The following is a 23,127-nucleotide window of genomic DNA, read 5'->3' as shown; positions in this document are numbered from 1 at the left end:
GTGTGTGTGTGTGTGTGAGATACATTATAGTGGTGTGTGTGAGATACATTATAGTGGTGTGTGTGTGTGTGAGAGATACATTATAGTGATGTGTGTGTGTGTGTGTGTGATGCATTATAGTTTTGTGTGTGTGTGTGATGCATTATAGTGTTGTGTGTGTGATGCATTATAGTGTTGTGTGTGTGATGCCTTATAGTGTTGTGTGTGTGTGTGTGTGATGCATTATAGTGTTGTGTGTGTGTGTGAGATGCATTATAGTGTTGTGTGTGTGATGCATTATAGTGTTGTGTGTGTGATGCATTATAGTGTTGTGTGTGATGCATTATAGTGGTGTGTGTGTGATGCATTATAGTGTTGTGTGTGTGTGTGTGTGAGATACATTATAGTGGTGTGTGTGAGATACATTATAGTGGTGTGTGTGTGTGAGAGATACATTATAGTGATGTGTGTGTGTGTGTGTGTGTGTGTGTGTGTGAGAGATACATTATAGTGATGTGTGTGTGTGTGTGTGAGATACATTATAGTGATGTGTGTGTGTGTGTGTGTGAGATACATTATAGTGATGTGTGTGTGTGAGATACATTATAGTGGTGTGTGTGTGTGTGTGTGAGATACATTATAGTGATGTGTGTGATGTGTGTGTGTGTGAGATACATTATAGTGATGTGTGTGTGTGTGTGTGAGATACATTATAGTGAGGTGTGTGTGTGTGTGAGATACATTATAGTGATGTGTGTGTGAGATACATTATAGTGATGTGTGTGTGTGATGCATTATAGTGATGTGTGTGTGTGTGTGTGATGCATTATAGTGATGTGTGTGATGCATTATAGTGATGTGTGTGTGTGATGCATTATAGTGATGTGTGTGTGTGTGTGTGTGTGTGATGCATTATAGTGGTGTGTGTGTGTGTGTGATGCATTATAGTGGTGTGTGTGTGTGATACATTATAGTGATGTGTGTGATACATTATAGTGTTTTGTGTGTGTGTGTGTGATGCATTATAGTGTTGTGTGTGTGTGTGATGCATTATAGTGTTGTGTGTGTGTGTGCGATGCATTATAGTGTTGTGTGTGTGTGATGCCTTATAGTGATGTGTGTGTGTGTGTGATGCCTTATAGTGATGTGTGTGTGTGTGATGCCTTATAGTGATGTGTGTGTGATGCCTTATAGTGATGTGTGTGTGTGTGATGCCTTATAGTGATGTGTGTGTGTGTGATGCCTTATAGTGATGTGTGTGTGTGATGCCTTATAGTGATGTGTGTGTGTGATGCCTTATAGTGATGTGTGTGTGTGATGCCTTATAGTGATGTGTGTGTGTGTGTGTGTGTGTGTGATACATTATAGTGGTGTGTGTGTGTGTGTGTGTGTGTGATACATTATAGTGGTGTGTGTGTGTGTGTGTGTGTGTGTGATGCATTATAGTGGTGTGTGTGTGTGATGCATTATAGTGTGGTGTGTGTGTGATGCATTATAGTGTGGTGTGTGTGTGTGATGCATTATAGTGTGGTGTGTGTGTGATGCATTATAGTGTGGTGTGTGTGATGCATTATAGTGTTGTGTGTGTGTGTGATGCATTATAGTGTTGTGTGTGTGTGATGCATTATAGTGTTGTGTTGTGTGTGTGATGCATTATAGTGATGTGTGTGATGCATTATAGTGATGTATGTGTGATGCATTATAGTGATGTGTGTGATGCATTATAGTGATGTGTGTGATGCATTATAGTGTTGTGTGTGTGTGTGATGCATTATAGTGTTGTGTGTGTGATGCATTATAGTGTTGTGTGTGTGTGTGTGATGCATTATAGTGGTGTGTGTGTGTGATGCATTATAGTGGTGTGTGTGTGTGTGTGTGATGCATTATAGTGTTGTGTGTGTGTGTGTGATGCATTATAGTGTTGTGTGTGTGTGTGTGTGTGATGCATTATAGTGTTGTGTGTGTGTGTGTGTGTGATGCATTATAGTGTTGTGTGTGATGCATTATAGTGTTGTGTGTGTGTGTGTGTGTGATGCATTATAGTGTTGTGTGTGTGAGATGCATTATAGTGTTGTGTGTGTGATGCATTATAGTGTTGTGTGTGTGTGTGTGTGATGCATTATAGTGTTGTGTGTGTGTGTGTGTGTGATGCATTATAGTGTTGTGTGTGATGCATTATAGTGTTGTGTTTGATGCATTATAGTGTTGTGTTTGATGCATTATAGTGATGTGTGTGTGATGCATTATAGTGATGTGTGATGCTGGGAGACCGGAGAGATAACATGTATAGAGCCCAGTAATTTGCGTCCATAAGGTAGATACATCAGAGGTGTATGCAGGGAGACTAGAAAGATCACATATACAGAGCCAGGTAATGTGCATTCATAGGTGTGTGATACATTATAGAGGTGTGTAATGCAGGGAGATCTGATATATACAGAGCCAGGTAATGTGCATTCATAGGTGTGTGATACATTATAGAGGTGTGTAATGCAGGGAGATCTGATATATACAGAGCCCAGTAATGTGCATTCATAGGTGTGTGATACATTATAGAAGTGTGTAATGCAGGGAGATCTGATATATACAGAGCCAGGTAATGTGCATTCATAGGTGTGTGATACATTATAGAGGTGTGTAATGCAGGGAGATCTGATATATACAGAGCCAGGTAATGTGCATTCATAGGTGTGTGATACATTATAGAAGTGTGTAATGCAGGGAGATCTGATATATACAGAGCCAGGTAATATGCATTCATAGGTGTGTGATACATTATAGAGGTGTGTAATGCAGGGAGATCTGATATATACAGAGCCCAGTAATGTGCATTCATAGGTGTGTGATACATTATAGAAGTGTGTAATGCAGGGAGATCTGATATATACAGAGCCCAGTAATGTGCATTCATAGGTGTGTGATACATTATAGAGGTGTGTAATGCAGGGAGATCTGATATATACAGAGCCCAGTAATGTGCATTCATAGGTGTGTGATACATTATAGAGGTGTGTAATGCAGGGAGATCTGATATATACAGAGCCCAGTAATGTGCATTCATAGGTGTGTGATACATTATAGAGGTGTGTAATGCAGGGAGATCTGATATATACAGAGCCCAGTAATGTGCATTCATAGGTGTGTGATACATTATAGAGGTGTGTAATGCAGGGAGATCTGATATATACAGAGCCAGGTAATGTGCATTCATAGGTGTGTGATACATTATAGAAGTGTGTAATGCAGGGAGATCTGATATATACAGAGCCAGGTAATATGCATTCATAGGTGTGTGATACATTATAGAGGTGTGTAATGCAGGGAGATCTGATATATACAGAGCCCAGTAATGTGCATTCATAGGTGTGTGATACATTATAGAAGTGTGTAATGCAGGGAGATCTGATATATACAGAGCCCAGTAATGTGCATTCATAGGTGTGTGATACATTATAGAAGTGTGTAATGCAGGGAGATCTGATATATACAGAGCCCAGTAATGTGCATTCATAGGTGTGTGATACATTATAGAGGTGTGTAATGCAGGGAGATCTGATATATACAGAGCCCAGTAATGTGCATTCATAGGTGTGTGATACATTATAGAGGTGTGTAATGCAGGGAGATCTGATATATACAGAGCCCAGTAATGTGCATTCATAGGTGTGTGATACATTATAGAGGTGTGTAATGCAGGGAGATCTGATATATACAGAGCCCAGTAATGTGCATTCATAGGTGTGTGATACATTATAGAGGTGTGTAATGCAGGGAGATCTGATATATAATAGAGAGAGAGACCACCAAACATGTCTATTCTTTATGCAGAGTCTGCACAAAAATGCATTGCCGTCTATGAGATGGTGCATTTCCAAGCAGTCCTAGCGCCAGCATGTTCTGCCGATGTAATGGAAAATTGTGCGTTTTGCGATAGAATGTGTTAGATGACTCAGCACTAAGGATTCTTTATTGGCTGACATGCGCACACTCGCACCTACCATTGGTTCTTGGGGGGTTGGGGGGGGGGGGGGTGCACATGTCACGTGACCATCTATATTGTGTGTCCATTATTGTTCTCTTCAGTGTGACGAGGCTGAAGTTGGTTTCTTATAGATGACTATGACTAATAAACCTTTTCTCCTCTTATTCCTCTGCAGTAAACCTGTGTTTTATACATAAATGTTGAATATTATTTGGGAACAATCGAATTCAGAAAAATAAATCTAGATTGTTTGTTTGTGTTTTTGCTGAACAAAAACCGATAGTGAAAAATGGATGAAAAAATATGCGTTTTGAATAAGTAACTGATGAATTTAAGGGGTTAAATGTGGTTGGGCCACTGAACTAAGTGTTGACAAATAAAGAGTGAGGGCCCCTCCATAATACCCAACTGTATCCAGCCTGGCCCAAACAGTGGATTGGCATTAAAACAGGTGCCAACCTTGCCAACTATATACATTTTCAGTATATTTTTCAGTGTTTTTAAGTAACTGGTGATATGTAAAGAATCTGCATGACCCAGTGTGTAACATATAGAAGCATAATCTTTTCTGTGATAGGTCAACTTAAACTCTTTTCTGGCTGGGTACAAGGTATACAACATATACAACGTCGTGTGCAATGCAAGGCTGTATACAGCACATAGGGCTACATTTCTCATTAGTGCTGAGCGATATACCGGTTCATACTGAATACCGGTGTGTGTGTGTGTGTTTTTGTATTTATTTATGTTTTGTATGGTATGATTTTTTTCCCTATTCCGCAATACTGGTCGGGCCCCTCGAATGAATGAATTATCAGCCGCAGTGCGCTTGGGAACCAATCATATATAACCCTGGAAATGAATGGGTTGTGAGCCACGGGCGCAGGATGGAGAACGGAAGCTGTCGCCTCCCCCTGCAAGCGCTGGAAGCCAGTGGGCTGCGGACGCTGCAGAACTTCTGATCAGAAGTTCTGCAGCGCCCGCAGCCCACTGGCTTTCAATGCTTGCGGGGATCGGGTGGCATCAGAGTGGCGGCGGCAGGGTCATCGGGCGGCGGCAGGAGGCTGCAGTGAAGATCGCTGGTAAGTGATCTTAACTGTGGCCTTCCAAAAGTTGCTAAACTACAACTCCCAGCATGCCCAGAGAGCAAAAGGCCTTTGGCTGTCTGGGCATGCTGGAAGTTGTAGTTTTGCAACATCTGAAGTGGCACAGTTTGGAGACCACTATATGGTGGTCTCCAAACTGTTACCCTCCAGATGTTTCAAAACTACAATTCCCAGCATGCCCAGACAGTCAGGGATGCTGTCTGGTGTAGTTCTGCAATATCTGGCCCTTCATATGTTGCAGAACTACAACTCCCAGCATGTCTGGGCATGCTTGAAGTTGTAGTTTTGTAACATCTGGAGGGCTACAGTTTGGAGACCACTACTTGGCGTTCTCCAAACTGTTCTTCCCCAGTTGTTGCATAACTACAACTCCTAGCATGCCTTTCGGCTGTCAGTGCATGCTGGGAGTTGTAGTTTTGCAACAGCTGTAGGCACACTGGTTGGGAAACTCAAACCTAACTCAGTAATTCCAACCCCTGTACCTCCAGCTGTTGCAAAACCACAACTCCCAGCATGTACGGTCTGCATTCTGAGAGTTGTAATTTTGCAACAACTGAAGGTCTGGGATGCCCCCCCATGTTGAATGTACTAGGTAAATTCACACGGTGGGTTTACAGTGGGTTTCTTTCTACAAGTCTGAGCTGCGGCAAATTTTCAATTTTCAGCAGTTCAAACTCCCAGCGGAAAACTCACTGAGAACCCCCGCCTGTGTGAATGTACCATAAAAACACTACACTACACTAATGCGTTTTGTTTTTACCTTTCACCCCTTGCAAAAACGAAAAAAAATGGGGCTACAATAACATGTTAGTGTGAAAAATTTTGATTTTGATTTTTCTCCTCCATATTGCTGCTATTCCTGTGAAACACCTAAAACAAACTTTTTGAATGTCGTTTTGAATACTTTGAGGGGTGCAGTTTTCATAATGGGGTCATTTATGGGGTTTTCCAACATAAAGACCCTCATATTCACTTCAAAATTGAACTGGTCCCTGAAATATTTAGATTTTGACATTTTCGTGAAAAATTGGAAAATTGCTGTCATACTTTAAAGCCCTCTGATGTCTTCAAAAAGTAAAAACATGTCAACTTTATGATGCCAACATATAGTAGACATATTGTATATGTAAATCAATATATCATTTATTTGACATGTCCCTTTTCCTTACAAGCAGAGAGCTTCAAAGTTAGAAAAATGCAACATTTTCAAATTTTTCCTGAAATGTTTGAATTTTTCACCAAGAAATGATGCAATTATCGACGAAAATTTACCACTAACATAAACCATCTCTGAATCAAAAAACTATCTCTGAATCAAATTTCTAACTAAAAGCATCCCAGAGTTATTAATGCATAAAGTGATAGAGGTCAGATATGAAAAAAAAATGCTCCCATCCTTAGGATCATAATGGGCTCTGTCCCATTATAATAAGTTGACCTGACCTATCACAGAAAAGATTATGCTTCTATATGTTACACACTGGGTCATGCAGATTCTTTTACATATCACAAGTTACTGAAAATGTATATAGTTGGCAAGGTTGGCACCTGTTTACTTGCCAATCCACTGTTTGGGCCAGGCTGGATACAGTTGGGTATTATGAAGGGGTCCTTACTCTTTATATTTCCACCCCTAGGTCAGTGGCTCAACCATGTTTAACCCCTTTAAATTCATTAGTTACTTTATTCAAAATGCAGGAAACGTACACTGTTCAAAAAAAAAATAAAGGGAACACTAAAATAACACATCCTAGATCTGAATAAATGAACTAATCATATAAAATACTTTCGTCTTTACATAGTATAATGTGCTAACCACAAAATCACACAAAAATTATCAATGGAAATCTAATTTATCAACCCATGACCTCCCTACAACACCTGGGCATGCTCCTGATGAAGTGGCAGATGGTTTCCTGAGGGATGTCCTCCCAGACCTGGACTAAAGTATCCGCCAACTCCTGGACAGTCTATTGGTGGATGCAGCGAGACATGATGTCCCAGATGTGCTCATTCGGATTCAGGTCCGGGGAACGGGCGGCCAGTCCATAGCATCAATGCCTTCCTCTTGCAGGAACTCTTGACACACTCCAGCCACATGAGGTCTAGCATTGTCTTGCATTAGGAGGAACTCGGGGCCAACCGCACCAGCATATGGTCTCACAAGGGGTCTGAGGATCTCATCTCGGTACCTAATGGCAGTCAGGCTACCTCTGGCAAGCACATGGAGGGCTGTGCGGCCCCCCCAGAAGAATGCCACCCCACACCATTACTAACCCACCGCCAAACCGGTCATACTGGAGGATGTTGCAGGCAACAGAACATTCTCCATGGCTTCTCCAGACTCTGTCACATGTGCTTAGTGTGAACCTGCTTTCATCTGTGAAGAGCACAGGGTGCCAGTGGTGAATTTGCCAAGCTTGGTCTTCTCTGGCAAATGCCAAACGTCCTGCACGTTGGCTGTAAGCACATCCCCCACCTGTGGACATCGGGTCCTCATACCACCCTCATGTAATCTGTTTCTGACTGTTTGAGTGGACACATGCACATTTGTGGCCTGCTGGAGGTCATTTTGCAGGACTCTGGCAGTGCTCCTCCTGCTCCTCCTTGCACAAAGGCGAACGTAGCTGTCCTGCTGCTGGGTTGTTGCCCCATACAGCCTCCTCCACGTCTCCTGATGTAATGGCCAGTCTCCTGGTAGTGCCTCCATGCTCTGGATACTAGACAGACACAGCAAACCTTCCTACCACAGCTCGCATTGATGTGCCATCCTGGATGAGCTGCATTACCTGAGGCACTTATGTGGGTTGTAGACTCCATCTCATGCTACCACTAGAGTGAAAGCACCGCCAGCATTCAAAAGTGACCAAAACATCAGCCAGGAAGCATAGGAACTGAGAAGTGGCCTGTGGTCACCACCTGCAGAACTACTCCTTTATTGGGGGTGTCTTGCTTATTGCCTATAATTTCCACCTGTTATCTGTTCCATTTGCACAACAGCATATGAAATTGATTGTCAATCAGTGTTGCTTCCTGAGTGGACAGTGCGATTTCACAGAAGTGTGATTGACTGGGAGTTACATTGTATTGTTTAACAAGGGGTTAAACAATACAATGTAACTCCCAGTCAATTAGGAGAATGGCCAAGGCCATTTTCACCTCAAGGACCAGGCCAATTTTATTTTTGCATTTTAGTTTTTTCCTCCTCGCCTTCTAAAATCCATAACTCCTTTATATTTCCATGTACAGACCCATATAAGGGCTTGTTTTTTGTGTGACCAATTGTACTTTGTAATGAAACCTCTCATTTTACCATAAAATGTACGGCGAACCCCCCAAAATTTTTTTTTTTTTATAGAGGAAATTTAAATGAAAACCCAAATTTTGCACATTTTGGAGGGTTTAGTTTTCACACTGTACACTTTACGGTAAAAATGACATGTGTTCTTTATTCTGTGGGTCAATACGATTAAAATGATACCCATGGCTAGATATTTTTATATTTTTGTACCGCTTAAATAAAATCTAAAACTTTTTGTACAAAATCAGTAATCTAAAATCGCCCTATTTTGACCACCTATAACTTTTTCATTTTTCCGTATATAGGGCAGTATGAGGGCTCATTTTTTGCGCCGTCATCTGTACTTTTTTTTTTTTTTTTTAAATACCACATTTGCATATATAAAACTTTTAGATCATTTTTTCTGAAATTATTTTTTTTTAAATAAAATGTGACAAAAAAGCATTTGTGAATTTTTTTACGTTTACGCCATTCATCGTACGGGATCATTAACATTATATTTTGATAGTTCGGACATTTACGCACACAGCGATACCAAATATGTTTACAAAAAAAAATATTTTACGCTTTTTGGGGGTAAAAAGGACAATTTTCATTTTTATTGGGGGAGGGGATTTTTCACTTTTTCAAAAAAAACTTTTTTATTCTTACATTTTTCAACTTTTTTTTTATTTTTTAGACTTTTTATGTCCCCATAGGGGACTATCTATAGCAAACCTTTGATTGCTAATACTGTGCAGTGCTATATATATAGGACACAGCATTGCTCAGTATTATCAGTCAGGGATGTGGAAATCCTATAGCCAGACGCCCGGGACAAGTAGTTTTGGGCGCCGGGCAGGTGAATTGTTTATAGATTTAGCCCTGTATCGGGCTAGCAGGGACAGACAGACTTCCCCCTTATTTTTCTTTAATGTCGGTGTGAGGCGCAGGAGCGGATGCAAGTCTACACCTCACACCAGCGCTCAGAGTGTATGGAGGGGGTGACGGCCTCCAGCTGACTGCAGAGCCCCCTTATCTCCCCTCCCGGAGGATGGACGGAGCTCAGAAGACACAGCAGGGTGAGAGAAAGGATGTTGACAGCTCCGTACACAGCTCCATCCCCCGCACACAGCTCTATCCCTCCCCCTGATCTGTCTCCACAGGACCTAATCCACCACGGGGCGGTTGCTTGTTTGCACGGGGAAAACACAGAGCAGGGGGGGGTGAGGGGGAGGACGGAAATCTCACCTCACACCGGCCGGGACTACAGCTCTGATGTCCACTCATGGCGGCTCAGGTGAGGAGGCCGAGAATGCAGGCGGCAGGAAGGGTGGTTGTATATGTAGGGTGTGAGTGGATGTGTGTATGATGTCTATGTGTGATGTGTGTATGTAATGTATGATGTGTGTATGATGTCTGTGTGATGTGTGTGTGTGATGTGTGTATGATGTCTTTCTGTGTGTGATGTGTATGTAATGTATGATGTGTGTATGATGTCCATGTGTGATGTGTATGTAATGTGTGATGTATGTGTGATGTGTGTATGATGTCTGTGTGATGTGTATGTAATGTATAATATGTGTATGATGTGTGTCTGTGTGATGTGTATGTAATGTATAATGTGTGTGTATGATGTCTGTCTGTGTGATGTGTATGTAATGTATAATGTGTGTATGATGTCTGTCTATTTGTGATGTGTGTATGATGTCTATGTGTGATGTATGTATGTAATGTATGATGTGGGGGGGTAGCGGTGGGTGTATGTATGATGTGTGTATATGTATGGTGTGAGTGTATGTGTGTATGATGTATGTGTGATGTGTGTATGTAATGTATGATGTGGGGGGGGGGCAGTAGCGGGTGTGTGTGTGTATGTATGATATGGGGGCAGTGGCTGGTGCATGTATGATGTGTATGCATGAATGTTTTGTATAGGAGCGGACTGTCACGTCGGGTATTAGGGCAGTTGTACCATCTAATTTTATTTATTTTTAGTGGTTTCTGGCCACCCGCACTAAATTGCACCCCCAGAATCCCACCCCCCTTCATACTCTCCCGACGACCAAGAGCCCCACGGATGCACGGAAACACGCCCGAACCAAAACTACAACTCCCAGCATGTTGGACCATAACCTAAACTGTAGAACTATAAAGTGCAACATGCTGGGAGTTGTAGTTTTGGTTCGGGTCAGCTGCAGAGCCATAGGCTGCATCAGGGCATGCTGGGTGTTGTAGTTACTAACTGTAATTCCCAGTATTCCTTGACATAGACTATGGCTCTGCAGCTGACACAAACCAAAACTACAACTCCCAGCATGTTACACAATAACCTTAACTGTACTACTATACAGTGCAACATGCTGCAACACCCACACAACCATAGGCTGTATCAGGGCATGCTGGGAGTTGTAGTTATCTAGTAACTAAATGCAACTTCCAGCATTTTCTGACACAAAATGCAGCACATCAACTGGAGAAGCAGAACCCCCCCCCCCCCCCAGTAACATAAGTCCCTATTGAGACTGAAAAATTGTGATTAAAATATTTTAAAAGGTGCGTATATATGTGAATAAGCCCCTTACTAATAAAAGTTTCCAATTTTCTTTAAATAAAAATAATGTACAAAAATAAACATAAGTGGTATAGCTACATGTGGAAATGTCCAGACTATTAAAATATAATGTTAATTAAACCGTACGGTGAACGGTGTAAATGTAAAAAAATTGTCCAGAATTGTTCATTTTTGGTCACTTCATATGAGAAATTTTTTATGGTGATCAAAAAGTAACAAGTAACATCTAGACTTTTCTGGGCTTGTCTCGGGTGTAAGAGGAGCTACAGCTCTCCGGCTGCTAATACCCTGTCATGCTGCGATCACCTATTAAACCATTAGATCACCGCTGTCAGCAGTGTCTAAAGGAATCTTATATCCATCCCTGGTGGTCTAGTGGGGGGGGGGGATCAGACTATTTTGGTTGAAATTATTTTATCTACCAGGACAAGTGGATTTTCTTGTGGGACAAGTAGATTTCCACACCCCTGTCAGTGATCTTCTGCTCTGGTCTGCTCGATCTCAGACCAGAGCAGAAGACCCCGGGAGACGGCCAGAGCCAGGTGAGGGGACCTCCGGCTGTCATGCTGGATGATCGGATCCCCGCGGCAGCACTGCGGGCGATCCGATCATCCAATCAAAGTGCCGCAATGCCGCAGATGCCGCACCCTTCCGATGCTCGCGGTCATACACAGGACGTAAATGTACGTCCTGGTGCGGGAAATCCCGCCAAACCAGGACGTGCATTTATGTCCGTGGTTGTTAAGGGGTTAAGTGTCCACTTTATTTTTTTGAGCAGTGTATATAGTTGGCAAGGTTGGCATCTGTTTTCTTGCCAATCCACTGTTTGGGCCAGGCTGGATATAGTTGGGTATTATGGAGGGGCCCTTGCTCTTTATTTTTCAACACAAACAATCTCGATTTTTAATTTTTTTAATTTTTTCTGAAATCAATTGTTCCCAAATAATCAACATCTATGTATCAAAAAAACAGGTTTACTGCAGAGAAATAAGAGGAGAAAAGGTTTCTTCGTCATAGTCATCTATAAGAAAACGCTCGAATAAGAAACCAACTTCAGTGAATAAGAAGCTGCCGAATAAGAAACTTCAGCCTGGTTTCAGTGTGTGTTCGGCTACCACAACAGGATTGTAATGAAATATTCTGTGTTTTGCAATAGAATGTGATAGATCTCCACTGTTGGGGCAACGTCCGCACAGAAATTTCCGTGTGTGGACATTGCCCATGTGAACACAGCCTAAGACATTGATGGCACATTCTAGTAAAAACCACCAATGTCTTATCAGGAGTTGTTTGTTTGATGGCTATAACCTCTACAGAAAGAAAATGCCATTAAAGGGGTATTCCAGGCAAAAACATTTTATCCCCTATCCAAAGGATAGGGGATAAGATGTCTGATCGCGGGGGGCCGCTGCTGAGACCCCTGTGATCTCCCTGCAGCACCCGTATTCTAATCGGATGCTAAATCTCCAGTTTTGGAAACCTCCGGGTTTCCGGGACTGGGGACGTGACTTCACGCCCCCTCCATTCATGTCTATGGGAGGGGGCGTGACGGCCTTCACGCCCCCTCACATAGACATGAATGGAGGGGGCGTGGCGTGACATCATGTCCCCAGTCCCGGAGACCCGGAGGTTTCCGAAACTGGAGATTTAGCACCCGATTAGAATACGGGTGCTGCAGGGAGATCGCGGGGGGTCTCAGCAGCGGGCCCCTGCGATCAGACATCTTATCCCCTATCCTTTTGGATAGAGGATAAAATGTTTTTGCCCGGAATACCCCTTTAAGTAAGCAGTTTGCCACTTTAAAGCACGTCTTTTATCTTCGACCGCTTTAGAAGAGAGCTTATGGCACCTTTCACACAGCAGTATTTCGGTCAGTATTTTGCATCAGTTTTTGAAAGCCAAATCCGGGAGTGAAACAGAAAAACTATACTGGAAGGATTTGCACCTCTTATGAGATTTAGATTCACTTCTTGTTTTATCTTACAAATACTGATGCAAAATACTGCCATGTACTGCCCATGCACACTAAGGAACCTCAGCGGGGAATATCCTCCCTGCATTTCGTCAGCTGATCCATGCTGTCCAGAATTAGGGTTCATTTTGTGAGAAATTTGCAAACCAAGTTAACTGCTGCAGTTCAAAATCTCATTGACTAATTGCCTTTTCTGTCCGAATTCTGCTGAATGAGTGAATCCTCCGTGCTGTGCACTGAGCGGCAGAAATAAATTATCCAATATCATTTTTTTCAGTTAAAGGAGTTCTCTGGCAAAAATGTATTTATCCCCTAGTCACAGGATAGGGGATAAGTAGCTGATCTGTTGATCGCGGTGGGCCCCAGCGGTCAGCCCCCCCCCCCCCCGCAATCACTGGGACTGAACCAAAAAACCCCAAGGACAGCTCTCGGACTTCATGGGCACTCCCATAGAAATGAATGGAGGGTGTGCAGTCTGCCGTTTTTTTATAATCAAGTTAACTTTTTCTCTTTTTTGCAGATACCTCCATATTCTTATGATTTTCTGGTCTTTCCTTGCTGGAGTTGTCACATTATATTGCACTTTGGAACCTGAATCTCTCCTTCCTAATATTCTTTTCAATATAAAATATAAGCCCAAGGTACAGTATTTAATTACATTTTTTATTGCACTTTTAAGCTTCTGTTAAAAATAATGTGACATTTGGCCCTCTTGGGGACAGATGGCCTCTGACAGCCCAACCCCCTATGTGAAAACTGTCTTAGCGGTCCTGACATTCTACATTGATAATAAAATACACAAATCTCTGGGGGATTTTTGCAATCTTAGCTTTAATATTATGTGCAGAAGTATCACAAACTGTTTATGTATATGGTCGTGTATGGTTGTTTAACCCTTAAGCCCCATGACTTAAACATATGTTATGGGGCTAAGGAAGTATGGAGATAACTAGGTTCCCAGCTATTTAACCTCCTAGACCCCATGGTTAATAATGATTGGGGCATCTTGTTAGATCCTGTGGTCCCTTCTGGTCTTCCATCATCAGGCCCCTCCTTGGGGCCCAATACTTTGTACTTTGTTTACAAGTAGCTGACATATGACCACCGCTATTACTACATGTGGCTGTTAAAGGAGATATCCAGTGGTGAAAAACGTATCCACTATCCTAAGGATATAGGATAAGGTTCAGATCACGGGGGGTCCGCCCGCTGCGGCCCCGACAGCCCACGGGAAGGGGGCGTGTTGACCACCGCACGAAGCGGTGTCTGACACGCCTCCTCAATACAACTCTATGGCAGAGGCGGAGCGCTGCCTTCGGCAATCTCCGGCTCTGCCATAGAGTTGTATTGAGGGGTCATGTCTGCCTCCGCTTCATGCAGTGGTCAACACGCGCTATCTGTCCAGCGAGCCGGGAGGCCCGAGCGATTTCCCCCCCTGCGATCTGAAACTCATCCCGTATCCTTAGGATAGGGGATACGTTTTTCAACATTGGACTACCCCTTTAAGCCCATTGTAAGGCTACAGTGGTCCCATGCTGGCCTAAGCAAAGATCATGGAACTGCTTGAAAAATTACACTAAATGCATTTTATAGCATTTGCTGCTATCATTATTTTTGGGAATGACATTACCCTTCATTGCCAGTTACTTAAGCATAATAAATCTGCACATAGTAAGGCATGTCCATTTTGAATCTCTTTTCTCTAGCAGGCAGAACTGCAAGAGCTTTTCCCACAAGGCCATAGCTGTGCAGTGTGTGGCAAAGTTAAGTGCCAAAGGCATAGGTAAGTTGAAAAAAGAAATGTGAACTGAACCTTAGCCAGATTTTACTATTTCTTTCTAAAAATGTTGTGCTGATTTCAGACCGACGCTGCAGCTGGAGAACTATCAGCCATGGCTGGACTTAAAGGTTCCTTCCAAAGTTGATGCATCACTTTCTGAGGTATTACCATTTTGTGCATATCATTTTTTATAAAGTAGTGATTATTTACAAAGCAATTAAGGTTACATAGAGAGGGGATTTTTTGGGGCTTTTATTTAACCTTTAATATTTTCGGTTTGAAGGAACATTCTACGCTGTGTTACATTTTGTTATGCTAGTACAGTGCTTGTAGGGTGGCGCATGGTTATGACTGTTTATAGGTTTCTCATCCCTTTTTTTTTTTTTTTTTTTTTAGGTGTTTGAACTTGTACTGGAAAACTTTGTTTACCCCTGGTATCGGTATGTAAATATACGTAATCATTACATAATTGATCAGCCTGTTTACCTAATTTTTTTTAATGTATTTTAGGGCTTGTACCTGAGTTTTGATTTTGATGTCTTGCCAATATGTAATAGTGTAAACCTTTGGGCCAATATTAAAGGAGTACTGTTGTGAAATATAACTTATCCCCTATCCGAAAGATTGGGGATAAGTTATAGACCGCTGGGACTCCCCGCAATCTTCTGTGTGGGGCTGCGGTAGTCCACAGGATACATGGAGGGGATATGGGATACATGGAGGGGGCGTGTCAGCCGCTGTGTCATGCGGGGACGGAATGCCCCCTTCCTTCTTACTGCCACGGCCCCGTACAGGGGGTCCTTCAGATAGAGGATAAGTTATATTCCACTACAGTATTCCTTTAAATGGTAACTCTCATTAAAACTAATTTTTGCTATTGCACTCCTTATGGTAAATAAAAAATATTTCTAATATACTTTGTTTAAAAAAAATAAAGTTTTCTATGTTTTATTTGTGCTTAAAAAAGCTCAAGAGCACATTTTCCCCATCTCGTACACAGACTTTGGATCGAAGTCCAAACACAGGAAGTGCAGCCTGGAGTGCTGGGGGGGGGGGGGGTTGTCCAGCCTCATCCAATCATAGCTCCTCTCACACTTAAAGGGAACCAATCATCAGATTTTACCCTATATAACACTTGGCAAAGCATTATATAGGGTAAAATCTTTATTTTCAGCATTTCCGGGGGACGCTCCTGCTGCGTCGTCATTGTTCCGCTCACTAAACAGACGGAGCAGGGCAATGACGCAGCCCATCAATCAAGCGGAGGGGGCGTCGCTGCCGGCCGAAGAACGGGAGTAGGGGAGAAGAGCTCCCCGCCCAGGTGACTACTTACGGCGGCGGTGGTGACTAGTTTATAACTTCATATCTTCACCATCCCTGGGGGCAGGAGCGTCCCCCGGGAATGGCGAAAATAAAGATTTTACCCTATATAACGCTTTGCCAAGCGTTATATAGGGTAAAATCTGATGCTTGGTTCCCTTTAACTGTCATATGATGTTGGTTGGACACACCCCCCTCAGCACTCCAGACTGCACTTCCTGTGTTTGGGCTTCGGTCCAAAGTCTGTTGATGAGATGGGGGAAAATGTGCTCTTGAGCTTTTTTAAGCACAAATAAAACATAGAAAACTTTTTTTTCTTTAAACAAAGTATATTAGAAATATTTTTTATTTACCATAAGGAGTGCAATAGCAAAAATTAGTTTTAATGAGAGTTACCCTTTAAGTGTTTATGTGGACCTTTAAGCAGAAAAACGTGTGTTAATCAATCACATGGCTAGATAAGGCTAGTCTTCAGAATTCTGGGCATACCTTTTTGTCTCAATAGTCCTTTCTAGTGTCAAGATGATATAAGTCTATTTTGTATTATGTAAATAAGGCTTGAAAGCCTAGGGGGCATTCCCCAGCATGGAAAGAGCCCACTTGCATCTGTCTATCCTGTTTGACAACCACTGGATAAAGAGCACATGGGCAGGACTTACCTGGGCTCTTGGTATGGTAGAGAACATAGCATAATAACAAAAAGGCTTATACCTTTACTATGGAAAGCACTATAGAGATTTTAAAAAAAAATCCTGGATACTGTAGTTCTGCCCACAGTAAGATCTAGAAAAATGAGAAAACGGGTGCAACACAGAGCTAGTCAACATATGGAAAATGAAAAATATATACTTTTGAGCTATTTTTGCAATTATCAAAATTTTTTGCAAACACTTGAGAGAAAAATGTGGAGCAACTCATCCAGTAAGTTGATAGCAGCAGGATGATTCACATCATGTCCATTTGGTGAACAATCAGGGAGGCGGAGGATGGAAACTGGGGAATCAAGTGACGGGCCAGAGCCGTACGCCACCATTAGATGCTTCATCACCACTAGCAGCGTATAGTTTGTGAGCACCGACCATATCACTGGAGGGAAGATTTATATAGGGCAAACACTGCTTCAGTGTTCACTACTTTCTTTTGTGTCTTATCAAAATTTTTTATGCGGACAGATATGGGTGATATTCAGTGTATTTTCCCAGACTTGGATAATTTCTTGGATTTATTTGTTTGAATTAATCAGAATGTTCAGATACAGTAAAATCTCCCTTAGCGGACACCTCCCAATACCGGACAGTTTTTACTTCCCAGGCAGCGTCCCATAAGACTTAATGTATTTGCACCCTCTGAATAGGGGACTTTCCCAATAGTGGACGCAGACAGACCCAATAGGGTACAATAGGTCACAAAACACTCCCATTAGGGTACAACCAGGCTTATATGCCGGCCCTACCTTGTACACAGGGCTAGCTTCTGGGGGTACACCCAATAACCCAGTAATGGGCCCAGGCCCCCACTGCACCCCCCTGCAGAAGCAGAAGACCAATGTTTAAACAGGTTTCCCCTGCTTCTGTACAGTACATCTGCCGGCCACATCATTCACCCCCTTCCTCCCCTGATTCCCCTTGTGCCAAATCATCCCCCCCTTTATTACCTCCCTGTGCCAAATAATTTCCTCAGGATCCTCCTGTTCTATTTAATTCCCCCTTTATTGCCCTCTGTGCAAATTCATGACCCCCCTCTTTACCACCCCCTGTGCTATTTTATTCCCCCTTTATCACTCTGTGGCATTTTATAAAGAGGGGGTGATGAATGTAATAAAGGGGGAATGAAATGGCTCAGGGGGATCAAGGGGAAATTATGTGGTACAGGAAGTAAGGGGGGATAATTTGGCACAATGCACAGGAGAATAAGATGGCACAGGGTATAAAGGGCGGATGTAATGATGCGGTGGGGGGGGGAGATAAGGGAAGATTAAAAAACACTGGGATATTCTACTGTAATATAGCTTTTTATTGTGTTTTATAGGTAATTTCACTCTGGAGTGAGTACAGTACAGTATTCCGTCATTTAGGAAGATTTTTGAGCCCTTTTTCACAATTAGGGACATCTCTCAATAGCGATACAAAAGAGCGAGACTAATGGCTGGAGGGCAAAATATACAATAATCACTGATAGATTGCCAAAGGCAATCCAATAAAGGCCCTGAGGGTCCCATCCAAAGATTTACTATATAAAGGACTTTAATTTGCGGGTCCAAAAATATAATAATGAAAAAAGAAGGAAAAACTCACACATTTAAAAACACTATGTGCTCCTAACTAATAGCTGAATTAAGGCTTATTGGGCTCGACTAGCTCCACCATTTTCTTTAATTCGTAGGAGATACATTGTGTTTTTTGTATCCCAGAACTACTGATTGTTAGGGTACATAGCAGTTAAAACCATAACACTGCCCCCCTCAACGTTTCGCCACCAAGTGGCTTTGTCAAGAGGCAAATGGGCAATGGCGAACAGAAAACGCCGACCGGACCTTTTAACACCTCCTGTTGTGATGTCACCAATGTTATTGCCAATCAAAAATGGCTCCCATCAGCCATTGCGACAAACCCTCCAATCGATCTGTATCAAGTCTTGAGTGACAAGTTGATAGCCAACCAGATAGCTCAAGAAACTCACCACTACATGTCTGCCACGTCTCTCTTCTTGACTTCCGGCACCGACGTCATGTGTAAACAATGCGCAGAACAAACTAGTCGAGCCCAATAAGCCTTAATTCAGCTATTAGTTAGGAGCACATAGTGTTTTTAAATGTGTGAGTTTTTCCTTCTTTTTTCATTATTATATTTTTGGACCAGCAAATTAAAGTCCTGTATATAGTAAATCTTTGGTTGGGACCCTCAGGGCCTTTATTGGATTGCCTTTGGCAATCTATCAGTGATTATTGTATATTTTGCCCTCCAGCCATTAGTCTCGCTCTTTTGTATTATTATTGTTTGAGGTTAGCACCTCTTATTTATTGAGACTATACCTATTATAGGTTAGTGATGGAAGGTTTTTTGGCAGGAAAACCTAATCCTGAAAACTATTTAAGTGACGCTGCACACATTTTCTCCTCAAACGAGCTGCCGCTTAATCTTATTGACATCCAATCCGCATTTCGCAATCTCCAAAAGACTTACAAGCAGTACATAAGATCCTGGTGGGAAATTATAAGCTTGGACACCTATTTACAGCAAAAAATTGTTTACAGAGGATTACGTATAAATATAACACCAAATTCCCACCAGGGTGATACCGAGTTCCTGTCTGGTTGGCAACAACTATTAACAGAAAACTCGCTACGTATGCTTGAGTATCTTCTGGGTTACGAAAAGAAGGTTTTCTCCGAGGTCACTGTACAATTAGATCGACAGTTAGGTGAGATACAAGGATTTAGAGCCCATCCCGAATTTAACAATTTTGAACAAAGACTTCAAAAACACATCGAACTCTTCCAATCTGAAATTAAAGAAAGAAAACATAGGAAGTATATTCGGGACAAAAGGGATTTTGAAACAGGACGGATTTACATTCGTAAACCAACAGAGAGATTTCCCCAGTATACGGATATCTCTGAGTCAGAAGTGTCAGGCTCTGAAGACACATTCTCTTGTGGTGGAGCAGGTCCTTCGCAGTCTGCAAAACCCAAATACACGCAGAAATACAAGCGAAGATACCCCCCCAAAAAAATCAAACACTAACAGTGGAAAGAATACCACTGCTAATCAAGTGTCCGTACATCCACACTATCCAGTACGCACGAATCTTCCCAATACATCTATTAATCAAGTCAACTCTGTTGTGTCCACCCCAAACTTGGAATTCTCTGGTACCTCAGCCTCATATTCCACTTCGTTACAAACAGTACCAATGACTCAACCACCCATTATTACCACAGCAGCACCACTGATACCTATGGGGCAATTTTCTACCCCCAATGCGATGACTGCAGTAGCTCCTTCTTCTTTTTTAGGAATGGGTGTACAGCTGAGAGACCGGGAAAAATGGGCATATCCAACACAGAAAAATTAGTTGGGAATCAGGCTTCACGCATCTGTAATTTATCATCCCTTATACTTACGAATGATCAAATATCAGTTCTGAGCAAAGGTCTTTCTTTCACTCCGACTCCCAAATATGATGCTTTCGAATGGGTAAAAGACCTAAATCTCTTTGCCCGTAAATTGGCACTACATAAATTCCACCTCCATCGAGATCAGAACCCTTTGGTTAGGTCTCAGCGGGACGAACAAGTCGTCCGTGATTTGGAATCACTATTGCGGGACAATGAGACAGGAATTAGCACTATTAGTGCCCCATACTCCTCGGTTAAACCCAAATCGAAATTTACGCCTAGTTTTACCCAATATAGTAACATCGAGACATTTGTGAGAATGGCAAGTAATGAACTATCCCAACTTAAACCATCCAGATTCAATAGTGTCAAGAACCTAACAACTAGAGAAATTCAAGCGTTGCGCCAACTAGAGAGTAATGATACAATTACAATCAAGCCCTCCGATAAGGGGGCAACATTGTAATTATGGACAGAAGTGATTATAAGAATATGGTTCTTAGGTTGCTCAGTGATAGTGAGACTTACATGAAACTAGATGGGAATCCTACCGAACGATTCCTATCTGAACTCCACAATTTACTTCAAGAAGCAAAGGGCCAAGATTTGATTTCAGATGATGAGTTCCGTGTATGTTATAATGAAAAACCCACTGTGGCAACTATGTATGCTCTACCTAAAATACACAAACTCTGTCGCCCTGTCCCTGGACGCCCAATAGTTTCAGGTAACAACAATCTTACAGAATGAATCAGTGGGTACATTGATCAATTTTTGGCCCCATTTGTGGCAACTTTGCCATCCTTTCTTCGTGATACTAAGGACACTGTCACCAGACTCCAGGAGATTTCTTTTTCACCTGGTACAATGATAGCCAGTCTAGATGTTGAATCACTTTATACTAATATTCAACACGATTTGGGAATAAAGGCTGTCAATCACTTTCTTTGCACCAGAGGCATGCAGTACACTGCACATAATCAATTGATCTCCTCACTATTATTTTTCCTACTCACTCACAATTATTTTTTGTTTGATAGACAATTTTACTTTCAGAAGAAAGGCACAGCAATGGGCACGGTGTGTGCACCGAATTATGCAAATCTTTTTTTAGGGTGGTGGGAGGACACCTTGGTCTTTTCTGAGCACTTGGCTGATTTAACTTCCCACATTTCTTTCTGGGGTCGTTATATTGACGACATTCTACTCTTTTGGGATGGCACTGAAGCACTTTTTCACGATTTTGTTACACAACTTAACACGAACACCATTGGGATGAAGTTCACCTTTGAAATTCACCCCACTACTATCAACTTTTTAGATCTGACGATATCTCTGGAGTCTGATGGCAGTGTCAAAACTAAAGTCTATCGCAAACCTACCTCTACCAATAGCTTTTTGGAATGGTCTAGCTACCATCCAGTCCCTCTTAAGAGAGGGATTCCTACGGGCCAGTACTTGAGAGCCCGTAGGAATTGTTCGACTGAAGATTCCTTTTTACAAGAGAGCAATTTACTCTATAATCGCTTCATCGAACGTGGTTACCCTAAGAAAACCTTACACAGGGCATTTGCTAGGGCCAGGGCGACAGACAGAAATTATCTTTTACAAACCCGACATCCTGATGACACTCCTCGTGTTATCAGATGCATAGGAAACTACGATTCTAACAACAAACAAGTAAAGAACATATTGCAGAAGTACTGGCCAATCCTACTAGCGGATCCAGAAATTAGGGAAGTGATCCCCCAGCATCCTTCTGTCACTTACAGAAGGGGCAAAAACTTACGTGAGCAACTAGTAAGGAGCCATTATTCAGAGGGGGCTCCAAGTAATTGGTTGGCCTCTACTATTGTGGGGTCTTTCCCTTGCGGGAAATGTACTTTCTGCAAATTTTTTCCCAAAAAGAAAACCTTCGTTAACCCAGTTGACAATCACCAATATGAGATTAGAGATTTTATCAATTGCCAAACCATGGGCATTGTATATATAGTGGAATGCGGATGTCCTAAATTCTATGTTGGTAAAACAGTTCAGCAGTTTCGGAGGAGAATATCAAAACATCTCAGCATGATTAAAAATAAAGGGGATACACCTCTATCTAGACACCTCTGGGAAGTCCACAATGGTGACGTGTCCCAATTACAATTTTGGGGCTTTATCAAGTGCAAGTTAGGTCCCAGAAGGGGTGATCTAGATAAGATCCTCTTGCGTATTGAGGCGAAGTGGATCTACAAATTACAAAGTTTGAGTCCGAAAGGATTAAATGAAGGTTTTACTTTTTCTGCCTTTTTGTGACCTCTTTTACGTTCTACCAATAACTAATCAATTGTGAGTTATTATTTGAAGGTTATTATCACTCAAGTCGACCGGAACCAGTCACCTCCATTAATATCATGAAGTTTATTAATATGACTATTCTCCCATTTCAGCCTTATTCAAACCCTATTCCTTATAGAGATTCTTCCTTCTCACCTTTTACCTCTTTTTCTCCTTTCCCCTCCCCTGCGGTCAGAGAAGGGGTTTAGTTATCACCATGCCTAATACTTACCCTCTGAATCAATTAATTGATTTGTACACACCCTAATTTCCTCACTGTATACTTACCTGGGTGGTAACCTTTTAACAAAATTAAATAACTGGCAACACTAAATGGTAACTTATCTAATGTAATTTACTTCTTCTATATATCCACTCCTTTTTGGCTCTGGACCAAAGTGTCTGTGTATCCATTGTTCTTCCTGGGTGATGGTAAAGTGTTTGCGCACCTTCTAGTGCGCAGGCACTATCAGCATATACAATGAGTAAGCGAAATAACAGCTAAGTTCTCGCGCAGTTGAGAACGCGCAGTTTAGACTCCGGCACATGCGCGGCAGGCATTTCAGGTACTTACAGATACGAAGTCCGCTCGCAGTGTGTTCTGCGCATTGTTTACACATGACGTCGGTGCTGGAAGTCCGGACGAACTCCTATCAAGAAGAGAGACGTGGCAGACATGTAGTGGTGAGTTTCTTGA

The 23,127-nt window shown here is 42.1% G+C and overlaps 1 protein-coding gene across 4 annotated transcripts in view; it reads left to right on the top strand.

Annotated features, from left to right (window-relative positions):
* The window catches only part of SNX14 (sorting nexin 14), an 87,204-nt gene that overhangs the window by 5,359 nt on the left and 58,718 nt on the right, over window positions 1-23,127 (top strand). For 2 of the 4 annotated variants that reach the window (XM_056566025.1, XM_056566023.1), the window contains exons 2-5: window positions 13,415-13,535; window positions 14,604-14,677; window positions 14,757-14,835; window positions 15,071-15,114. In XM_056566025.1, coding sequence (XP_056422000.1) covers window positions 13,415-13,535; window positions 14,604-14,677; window positions 14,757-14,835; window positions 15,071-15,114 — 318 coding nt within the window. Of the gene's footprint in view, window positions 1-13,414; window positions 13,536-14,600; window positions 14,678-14,756; window positions 14,836-15,070; window positions 15,115-23,127 lie in introns of all 4 variants that reach the window. The other 2 variants (XM_056566024.1, XM_056566022.1) reach the window with 1 other exon arrangement.

Source organism: Hyla sarda, chromosome 3 (genome assembly GCF_029499605.1).
Source record: "Hyla sarda isolate aHylSar1 chromosome 3, aHylSar1.hap1, whole genome shotgun sequence".
Lineage (NCBI taxonomy): Eukaryota > Metazoa > Chordata > Amphibia > Anura > Hylidae > Hyla > Hyla sarda.
The sequence above is the reverse complement of the archived record's forward strand: the minus strand, read 5'-3'. Positions and strand labels throughout refer to the sequence as shown.